The following is an 11,450-nucleotide window of genomic DNA, read 5'->3' as shown; positions in this document are numbered from 1 at the left end:
GCACCACCAAAAGGAGGGAATCACTTCTTCGGGGGATCTGTTGACATGATGATGGGTCAAGAGACAGGTCACTCATGGGCGAATGTCGCTTGATGAGAGAACCGTTTTTCTTCATTGCGCGGTTTATTTTTTGAAGGGGATAATCACAAAAGATTTCAATAGCATAAAGTTTTTGCTTTTAGATGATTTTCTTTTTAAATTCCTGTTAACTTTATTTGATTCCACGACTAATGGCCTCTACAGACTAAAAGAAATTTTCGTCAATACTTGACATATTGAACCAATTTATTTACGCGGGGAAAACGTTAATTTTTTTTTAATAGTAATGCAAAATACGGGTATAAATATCTCTCATGTATAGAAACCATAAATTCCAGCCGTTAAGAAATAAATTTGTGGTGTTACATGATGTAACTTACATCTCTTTTCCAGGATGCAACGCCCCCTGCACATCCACAGTGCTCAAGAGAAGTATATCGCTATGATACAACTACTTGTAGCCTGAAGATATTGACTAATTTTTTTCCTGAACATATATTTCATCACTTTACTGGCCTCAAATGCTTCTACATTATCGACTCTTCTTAGTGTTGGTTCCTGTCTCGGCTGTTTTACCCATTCTTCATCATATTTCAAAACCACCAAACAGTCATGACAGGAACCAACACAAAAAAAATTGATTATGTAGAAGCATTTGAGAACAGAAAGGTGCTAAAGAAAAAGTTCTGTGGAAAGATTTCCCCTTTTCATTTCTCATTGGAATAGCACCATAAGTACGATGCTTCCGTTTGTTGTGGACCTGTGCCCGAAATAAAGTCTTCAGTTGATTATTTTACGGTAACGGTTATTTGCTTACTTAACACTCAGAAAAAGGCAGTTCTAACTTTGTATGGGACTTGCAAAAATACAGCTCTTGTCTGTAAGAATATTTTAAGAGCCGAATCAACCTAAACATGTCATGCTTAGAATTAAGAACTGTTTTCTTAAAGAGAACAACCAAGACCCGATGTTACTTGAGACAAGTACTGATGGGCGTTCACTTGTCCAATTTTAATTTTAATACACAGCATTACTTGGTTGAAGACACTGGATGATTTAAGCACCACAAAACACGTAGATACTTGACTTTAATACCATTTCTTTTCTTAATAGAATTTAAAATAACGTTTTTCTCGTTTATCATTTTTTATTAAATTATTTTTTTAAGCATCACAGATTACATATATTGTCAGTTTAAATATATCACTACTTTTCCATGAAATATTCTTTTCTGAAATACTAGTGGATTATAAATTATTTAATAAAGCTATATTTTTTTAATTTCATTTTTGTACTATATAATATTTGTACTGTTATGTTTTGCCTTAAAACTATGGAAGATATTCAAGTGATATTTACGGTTATTTAGCACAATTTTTTTTTAATTATAAGGTTAGTTACAAGATTTACCCATTTACTAAATTTTTAATAGATTTAATTAAAAAAATAAAAATTTGACAAAAGAACACTAAGAAATTCACTATTTTTTCATATGAATTCTTCTTTTTTTAAATGTTTGATAGATATGTAGTATAATATATTTTTGTTTATTTTTCCAATTCAGATTTGTTAAATTGTTCTGTTTTATTTTGACAACTCTAAAGTTTTAGTAAACATTTATCTTATATATTTATTTTGTATGTTCTACTTTTATATTAATCTTTGCCAAAGATTTGTTTAAAAAAATTCATTTTCTCTATATTTTCATAGGTGTGTTTTTAACAGTCACATTGGCATAGTAAATCTGTGGTTATTTATTTTTGTTTTATTATTATAATAGCACATATAAATGATTGATTTATTTTGAGAAAAAACTAAGATTTTATTAAGTTATTCATCCTGCTTATCTGTTTTTTTTTTAATTTATCTGTTAAATATGTTCTATTTTTATTTTTATCTTCTCTAAAAACTTTATAGGAATTCATGACTTCTCCATATATTTTTATCGTATTTTACTTTGAAATTACTGTTATTGATCTGTGATATAATGTAATTATCATTTATGTTTTACATAGATTTAAAATGGTTATTAATTTTTACTCAAATTCCAAGATTTCATCATTAAGTATCTATTTCTTTACATAGTTTTTATTTGTTTTAAATGTGTAATACAAAAGATTCCCCAAAAAAGCTATGCAAGCCATTGTGAGAAGGCGTCGACCTCGCGGCAGACCTAGGACAAGGTGGCTGAATCAAATTCAGAATCTTGCCTTGGAACGTCTTGGGATCGAACCCGAACATCTCCCTGAAGTGGCGGAGGATCGATAGGCGTGGGCTGACTCAATATGTTAATTTTTTGTTTCCTCGCACTACACGACATGAAATAAATAATAACTTATTTTATAATTCCTTGAAGACATAAATTGCCTTAAAATGTAACCTTTTTTTGGATGTGAAAAAATGCTTATTGGGGTTATTGGGATAAAATATTCTCTACACTCAAATTTAAAAAAAAAAAAAATTATCGTTTCTACGTGATAAATAATTTTTCATAATATAATTTTGCGAACATACCTCAACTTCAGTTGGAAAGTTCTTCACGATGTCTTCAGCTAAGAACTGAAATTGTTTAACTCCGAGATTAATTTCTCTATCCAGATAGAAGTGGCAAATACATTCCACTAGAGTGGTCTGGTCTTCTGAGCTCAAGGTTTTGAGATCTTGATACTTTTTTAAGAGTCCTTTACCCTGCACTGTTGTCAACAAAATACCGAGGATAGTCTACAATGTTATACAGAATAAATATTGTGTTTAAAATAATAATTAATCAATATAAACAAAAAGTTCTTTTTTAGGAATATTATAAAAAATTTAGAGAAAAAATTGTAAATAATTTCGTAAATAAAAATTGTAAATGTAAATATTTCGAACTTAAAATAAATTTGTATATATTTAGATAATATTTTAGGTATTTCATACAATTAAGCTATTCCTAGGGACGATAAGATTATCACTGACCAAAATTCAACAACAAAAATAAAATCGATAAACAAATCAATAAAATGTGGGATATTTTTTTTACATCTAAGATCGATTGGGACAAGCCCACAAATTTAAGTAATTTTCCTGAAAACGCCAATGAATGATAGATTTCACTCTAATGAAAAGTATTTTGTATAGTTATTATAGTTTTCAGTCCCAAATGATTTTTTGCTTAAAAAAATGTATATATAAAAAAAATAATATAATATTATATTAAAATTCAGTCGGCAAAGCGGGAATTGGAAAATTACTCTATTTCGGGCTTAAATATTTACTATAGGAAATAGCTGGAGATTTACAAAAAAAAATCCTAGATACCTAACAATAATTTTCCCTATGGGTTATCGGTGACCCAAATGTCCTAAAAAGGGTTAAATCAATATATATTTATTTAACCCTTTATATGTTTATATGTATTTATAGTTTAGAAAATTAAGATGTTAATTTTGCATATCTAGGATACGTGTTTCATTATATTCTTTCCTTTTTAACCCTCTAACGTCCAATTAGCAAAAAAAAAAAATAGTCAGATAATTTTTTTTTTAGGCTAACTATGGTCCAATAAACTCAAAAATACCATCTATTCATCGTTATCTCTTTTAGTTTAGGCACCAAGTGTGAAAATATAAAAAAAAATTTGAAACCCTTTTCACTCCTCAAATTAACTTTTTTTTTAAATTAAGATTTACAAAGTAGAACGACTTGTCTTTGAGTAAAAAATAAATTTATTTTAGTCAGATTACTTTAAATAGGTATTTCTCTTGAATTTAGAAATTAGATTTCTTGCACAAAAAATATTTCCTACTTTTTCTCTTATCTGTGACACAAAACTGGGGATAACAACTAAACGAAGAGTCAATATGAGTTCAAACTTTCGGAATATGTTTGTAAGACTATTACTTAGGACACTATAGCACTTTTAAATAGATAAAGCCTTTATTGTCGCAGAAAATGCGGTTTTTGGGATATTACCCTGGAGTGACTCTTAAGAGTCCGAGGGTCAATGAATGTTTGAAAAATTAAGATAAGTAAATTAATTTTCTTACCTCATCGATATTGCCTGTTGTTTTCAGAAAGTTTTGTTTTTTGCAACAAGTGCAATCTGTACTATTCTGCAGCTTCTGTCCTTCCTTTCTAAAGTCATCTAGGTTCCTTTGGAACTTTATTTTCTCGCGCCAGTCATCCTTAAAAATGTACGCAAGGTCGTCCCTTCCGAGATGCTCTTCCAAGTCTTTTGTTGTGATACCGAGGTCTATAAAACAAACATAAATATTACAAAAAATTGTATTACTTCATGAAAATTTCGTATCCAATTCCAATTTTAGACTTTCACGTCCAGTGAAGTTAGTTTTACAGAAAAATCCAGTGTTAAGCCTGGATCAAATCAACCAAATCGCCGATTACAAAAGTTGAGGTTATGTAAATCACACCTAATTGGCAAATGCAGAGTTTTTTTCGGTTTTTTGAGTGTAAATTGCACTCCATGAGACTATATTTTCCTGGATGGAAGTGTGAAGGAAGAAGTAAATATCCTAAAAGGAAGAAGTGTTGCAGGAAGAAGGCAGAAAGAAGGAGGAAGCTCAACAAAAAACCACTCGCGCAAGAGCGAACTTCCATCAAAATTCTCGGAAAAACTTTCATGCGCGGAGACAAAAGGAACACACCAATTTTAAGTTCACTTACCCTTAAATTTTTGTTGAAAATTGAAAGGCACATCCCATACATCTAACAAATGGACCAATAAATCCTCTTCTTCAACAAACTGAAAATTTTCCATGAAAACTTTTCACTGGATACAATTTCACAATCACTTTTGACACAAATGACGCTGACACTGTGAGCGCGTGCGCAATTCATTTGACAAGTTGCTGTCGATAACTTACGCCAATACCGTCCGATATTTGAATTAAGATTCGTTAGCAAAAATTCGTGCCTTGAAAACATTCTTTTTAAACGGGTGCTTATTCAAAGACTGTACGTTCTTGAACCAAGTATCGTGCAGAAATAAATGCTTTTCTGCTAGTAAAATAGTCTTTCAATGAACACACAAATGCCCAGTTCTTGTTTCAAGAGCTAATTTAAGAGCTGTTTCCACAGAGCTGTTTTCTGAGTGAAGTGGTCACTTACATTCCTTTTAGAGCAGTCCCTCATGTGTAACACTTCGCCATTTGATACGATCTAACGACAACGGCACAGCACTCACAGGATTTTAGGAACATCGTCCACCATTTTTTTCCATCTTGTTCGGGGCGTTCCGCTCCTGATTTCACACGACAAATGTGGGCAAGTCAGTTCAGTATTCTTGCCCGAATAGAAGCCGCAACGTCGGTCTCTCTGTAAAGCTCAACCAGTTCACGATTCATCCTTGCTCGGAATTCCCATGTAGTTGCCTCATGGAAAAGGGTCTTCCAACGCCGGAATCTCTGCTCTCTAAGATCAGCGATTTTCTTTCATCTGAGCGGGTCTACGGTGCTGTTTCCAGACCATACGTAATGTCTGGCTCCACTGTGGGTCAGTAGAATCTTGATCTTTGTTGATCGCGAAACATTCCTTGTCATTGGGATGTTCCTCATAGAGTATAGAAGCATCTGCTTCCCGTCACGAGCCTCTCATTAGCCTCCACCCTGACGTTATTGTCCATTGTCAATACCAATCCGAGATACCTGAAGTTCCTTACAACCTCAAAATTCCACTGATAAAGTACCTTACTACCCTAAAAACTCCACTCGTCTGAAGTGATATAGACAGAACCTGGATGTTATGTTAATTACTGACCACATATTTCGTTTTACTTTCCTAATGGTTCGTAACGGTTCCTCAAAATAAAAATCAATATTTTTACAGTTTTCAAGAAGTTTTATGTTTTTCAAAAATCGGTTGTGAAACCTGTTGTGCCCCATCCTGGGCTTACAAATGAGACTTTTTTTTTCTTACTTTTAATTGGGCTTAGCTAAAGGTCAATGCAGCCTAATTTAGTCTACCAAGGATGTTTCGGTTAAAAAGATTTAGCATAGACTACTGTATAGGACTATGCTCTTACCCGTCCTTACATATTCGTTTGGAACGTGGATCCTTATTAAACAAAACTTCAAATTCTGAAATGCATTTGGAAGAATTTTTTAGTGGTTTCAATTTTCGACTCTGTATGTAAGATAAGAGGATTCGGTACCCTATAAACGAGAGGTGAATAGGATGGTAATGAGTCTGTGAAAGAGGCATTCAGGGATAGCCTACTACTCAAGAAGATGAGACTTGGCTGATCCAGCTTTGGACGAGTTCTGAGTCAGGCTGAGTCCAGCTATTGGCAGTAATCCTGGATAAGTACATTAAGACGACTTTAGAGATTTCCTAGAAAGCAATGTTCATTGGCTGGAATTCCTAGCAGATTCATGTCCCTTATGAGTCTGTGGATTTTGCATTAACTGATTCTGTTAGGCTTTATGACATACCCTTTGCTGTTTTTTCTCCATACGTCATATCTCAGCCAACTCTCCCGGTAGGAAAGTAAGATCACCGAGAATGAGATTGGAATTAAGATTTCGCGGAAAAGTGTCTTTATGTTGTATGGTATGTCTCAGAATTCTTCTGGTATTTTTTTTCCTCCTCTTGTTAGATGTGACAGAAAAAGAGGCCTCTCCAGGGATGACATTAAAAAAGAGAACACATAAAAAAAAGAATCGTGTGAAATGCGAGTCGCAGAAGAGGAATAATTTAATTGGGCGTCAGAAGAATTAGTTTTACAAGGTGTATTTTAATACTCTCTTTCATTCTTTCTCTATTCCCAATGGCCTGCCCCACACCAATGGTCCTCTTGTGTGGCTCCCAATGATGGTGATATTATATGGAAATGTGAGTGTAAAGTTATAGTATTTGGACTTTGGCGGCAAAATACAACAGATTCGCGTCTCTCCTCCCCAGATGGCAATTAATCTTCTAAGAATGGGGTCCCTTCCTCTCGATATTCATCCCATTGTCCATGTGCGCGCGCGATCTCCCCAGTCGTATAAATAAAATATAACCAAACTCCTCGTGACTCTCCTGTGCTCGCTTGATCTTCTGAATACGGCAGCGGTGTTCACTGTCGATGACAAAGGCTCGCGGGGCCATAAGATCGGTGTTGTGGCGCGGTGGGGGCAGTGTCAGAAGTGGGATGTGGAGGAGGGCTACCATCTATTCAAACTTCGCCACTCCATCCGGCGCTATTGTTTTGCTCTGCCACCAGCACATCCTCACCTTTCTCTTCCCACTCACCTAGAGCATCCTGTCCGCCAGTCCTTGCATTTAAATCCCCATTTCTATTTTGTACCAACACTAGCCCCACCATCCCAACAAGGATTGTACCTTATTGAGTCCCAAAATTACAAGAAAAAAAAACAATACAATAAATGATTATTATTAGGCTTATTCATGATGGTATTTCCTTCTCCATGAATCAATTTTTCACCTCAACGAGAAATCATTAATTGAACACGAAAGCGATTCAATGTCATCCAGGCGATCCTTCTATATACCATTCGCCTCCGAGAACAATAACCATGCCGCGCATTTATTGTGCTCCACCAAAGAATGCGACGAAGAGGAGCGCAAGATCGACACGATGAGAAACAACAGCGATCAGAACAAAGTGGTGTTGCTGGAAGCTGATCTCTTTCACTTGATACTCCCTCCGACGCCGCAGATCGCCTCTTGTGTTCTCTTTGTGAGAAGCGGGTGGAAGACTCAGGTGTTTTTTGCCGTGTGCAGAAGATGAGGGCAAAAAACACCGACACGATTGAATTACCAGATTGACCGTTTGGTTGTGAAATGGAAAGTCTTACGAAAGAGGACGTATTATTAAAGGATTTTATAAGGACATTCTAATTTCTGTGAAATAAAAGCATAAAAGACCTCTAGAGAAATATGGAAATATGCTGTTTTATATATTTTGAGTCTTCTTAACGGTTTTAACATTTAAAAGAATTAAGTAATAATTATTGTTTATCTTGTTGATTTATTTTCAAAAATTTATAACAGTTTCATTTTACCTCTCCTCTTTCTTCATATTCTTTTATCATGATTGTTTTTATTTCATAACCAAGTTTATAACTTTATTTTCGCATTTTTGCTCGAACTCCACATAAAGAGAAATATATTAAAATCCCTGGATTTTTTAATACCCAAAATTTTCACCTTACACCATCCGGGGACCACTGTTCTCAAGAAATCTTCGCGTTTAGACGATTTCTGAGAAATTACGTCACACTGTTTGTCCGTCTGTCCGTCCGGATGATGCCAGCTCTAGAGGGCAAACGGTTAGAGATAGAGACTTGAGATCTTCGGAGATTCTCCATAAGTCGACCCAAGGATCGTTAATATGCCCCTCATTTTCCCTTGCTCCTCCTTTCCCCTCCAAAACCATGTGTTTTTGGAATTACTCGCGAATGCGTTGTGCCTTTTTTCATTTTTAGATAAGTTTTTGAGATTACCCAAGCGGATATTTTGTCCCTATACGCAAATACCGTTGGGTCATTTCTAATAACGGTTTCTCAAGGTCAAAGGTTAGAGAGTTTCTAGAGAGCGTATTTCCCAACCGAATGGTATCATTTTTGGACTCTTTGGAAAGGTCTTAGACTTTCTGATAAAACTGAATTTGTTCTAATTGGTTCTTACCCGATTTTTTGTACGAAATTCAAATATATTACACCTCAGGGGGGAATTCTGTAACTTCACGAGCTTCCCTTCACGACTGCTAGAAAACTTATTATGTAACTTTGCGTGAAGCGGAGAGGTGAAATGTATTGAAATTTTCATTAAATTTAAGATTTTTATAAGTATTTGAACTAAATTTGAAAACACTAGAATTGAGTATTAGAAATGATGTGGTGTTGTTTTTCAAGCTGAACATGGAAAAAAATTTCACTGGTTTCAGCAAGTGATAACATCATCTTCACCGAAAAATTGACAAGTGAAACACATAACCTCAAAGTGATCCTTTTACGTGAAGCTATCGCAAGTTACAGAATCTCTTTTGCAATCACTTCAGTGAAGTGTTCATCAATTTAGACAGGTGATCACTTCACACAGAGTTACAGAATTTCCCCCCCCCCCCCCACCCAGGTGTATATTGGTCGATATTTTGAGTAATTTATAAAACAATTTAAATCGGTAATGAACCGATAAGTAATTTTCTTCCTAAAATAAATTTTATTACTCTTAAAATTATATTTTGTGGGATCTTTTGCGTGATTTATAAATCGGTTTAAATCGTTTGGGAACCGATAAACGGTAAATTATGCGAAAATATTTTTGAGGTATAACATCTAAGTCACGAGCGCGAGCATTCCGCAAGCTGGCACGCTTTGCCACCCCATATTAAGAGTGTTGTCATCTTCTAAACATCATTTACACTCAGTCCCGGCATTAAGTCCTCCGGGATTATGCACCTGGCGGAATTATGCACATACAATTATGCAAGTTTGCCTACCCTTGGGAGTCAATTTATGAAATCATTTTTGAAATACGCCTGAATGTATACTATGTTGCGACGCGGGAAATTTAAAAAATTTTGCTACTTTTTCAGAATAAAACTTTAATTTCTTTTATTAAGGTATTTTTTTTAAAAATATTTTAACTATTTATTGAAGAACTCTGGCCAAAAAGTACTGTTTGCTAATGCATTTGTATTAAACAGTTGAATCTTTTTCTTTGAACTACTTTTACTCCGCGCAAAATTCGTTATACGGTCGATTTGTTCAAAAGAAAGCCCCTGCGCATATGCAAATTTTCTCGATGCTTAATGCCATTTCCCGCATGTTTTTCGGTCCCGTAAATGTGCATAATGCCGGGATCTAGTGTAGTGTGACCTGATACAATTTATATCGTGAGATATTGCTCACTAAAGAAATCTTGCGATAAATGATGTAGACTTTTTAGTTGATTTATTATCCCAAAATTTTACATATAAGTGAAGGCTTTCAGCTTTCGCACACACTCTGGCTTCGAACCTTATTTTCTTAATGAATCTTACATACATATCTATGAAAATATATAATATTAGGTAGTTTTAAATCATACATTGCGTAAAAAAGGTCAGATTTATTAAAAGAATAAGCGAAAAATATAATGTGTTCGAAGCCAGAGTGTGTGCGAAGCCTAAGAGCCTTTCTTTATATGTCTAAGTCATGTTGTCATTCATACCTAAAACTGCCGCCATCTTTGCTGTATGTAAGGATAGTATTTTCTCTTTTTATTCTCAATTAACATTTTGTAGAATTGGTCCTTCGAACCGGATCAAGCGTTGGATAAAGCTTCATACGTTTTCAATGATAAGAGTTTCAATGAAAAAATCTTTCAATTTATATAGAAAAATAATAATTCATTTTAGCCTATTAAACCCGTGTTACCTATGTCTCTAAAAATCTTTCATCAACTGTAGAATATTTTAAAGTTATTCTAATACTTACTGAAAGCCATTGCACACTATATCGATCACGATAGATAGTTTTAATAAGTTTTTCTGTATGAGGTGTTCATCGTAATTAATGCTGCTCAATTGTTTCATAAAGAGCGATATGTTACGAGGGCATGATCATAGATGGGAACCAGAGGTTCGTACAATTGCTGTCTCTTGATCGCGTCGCACTGCTGGAGGCAAATTGAAACAAAGTAGTTGAAATGATGAATATTGGGCGGTTGTGGGAGGTGACTGAGAGGGCGTTTTTATTGGTCACACTCTGGATGACTCAACGTGCAATTGTCTCTATTTTTCTAACCAATTTCTCCCCTCTGATCCATTGAAAGAATTTTTTTTCGTGGGAATCTTGGCGCGAGTTGAAGTGCTGAGGTGCAAATGTCTGGAAAAAGTGAATAATTGCTACAGTAATTCATTGAACTTCTCGATGGGGCTTCAGAGAGTTGAAAAAGGCTGGGCAGAAGTGATCAGAGCTTGAGGTGGAGTGAAGAGATTCACCTCGTTTGTTTGTAAACCACGCACATCCATAAAAATGTCATTCATGTAGTGTAATTATTTTGCGATTATCTTAAACAATTGATGCGTTTGCACCTGGTGACTGGCTCAATTTTATGAGATACCACCTCACATATCTTGCACTCACTCACGCAACCTCAAGATGCTAACACTAGCCACATCTATTTGCGCACCATAAGACGGAAATTATGTGTACATCTTACGAGCAAATAGCCAATTCTTTTCAGCGGTGAGCCTTTCTATGAGAATTCTTTAGCTGGAGTTGAGAAACAAAGCTTTTGTGTGCGGACTTTGAACACTTGACGCAGGTTTGGTTCTTTCAGACATTGCTTTGAGACATGACCTTGAGCTAGGCATCATCAGCAGTGGAATATCTTGTAGATAAAGCTTTAAGAAAAGCTATTCTTTGAAGCCTGACTTTCATTTCAAAATCCCAATTACCGTTCCTTTTTAGAGCATTACT

The 11,450-nt window shown here is 34.9% G+C and overlaps 1 protein-coding gene across 1 annotated transcript; it reads right to left on the bottom strand.

The window, feature by feature from the left end:
- Positions 1-1,175: 1,175 nt before the first annotated feature.
- On the bottom strand, positions 1,176-4,873 carry LOC129804946 (uncharacterized). The gene is made up of 4 exons (XM_055852739.1): positions 4,705-4,873; positions 4,068-4,273; positions 2,554-2,760; positions 1,176-2,348 (listed from the first exon to the last, which is right to left on the bottom strand). The coding sequence occupies exons 1-4, from the start codon at positions 4,796-4,798 to the stop codon at positions 2,328-2,330; spliced, it is 528 nt and encodes a 175-aa protein (XP_055708714.1). The 5' UTR covers positions 4,799-4,873; the 3' UTR covers positions 1,176-2,327.
- Between the last annotated feature and the right edge of the window lie 6,577 nt (positions 4,874-11,450).

The sequence above is a fragment of the Phlebotomus papatasi genome, chromosome 2 (genome assembly GCF_024763615.1).
Source record: "Phlebotomus papatasi isolate M1 chromosome 2, Ppap_2.1, whole genome shotgun sequence".
Lineage (NCBI taxonomy): Eukaryota > Metazoa > Arthropoda > Insecta > Diptera > Psychodidae > Phlebotomus > Phlebotomus papatasi.
Note: the sequence above shows the minus strand (reverse complement) of the source record. Positions and strands in the feature narration are given on the sequence as shown.

What these genes read in the sequence shown, in the direction of transcription:
- LOC129804946 (XM_055852739.1), bottom strand. Translation starts at nt 4,798, where the DNA reads ATGGAAAATTTTCAGTTTGTTGAAGAAGAGGATTTATTGGTCCATTTG. An exon ending in TTTTCAACAAAAATTTAAGG is followed by an intron (nt 4,274 to 4,704) that starts GTAAGTGAACTT and finishes TTTGTTTTATAG; the next exon opens with ACCTCGGTATCACAACAAAA. An exon ending in CAACAGGCAATATCGATGAG is followed by an intron (nt 2,761 to 4,067) that starts GTAAGAAAATTA and finishes ATAACATTGTAG; the next exon opens with ACTATCCTCGGTATTTTGTT.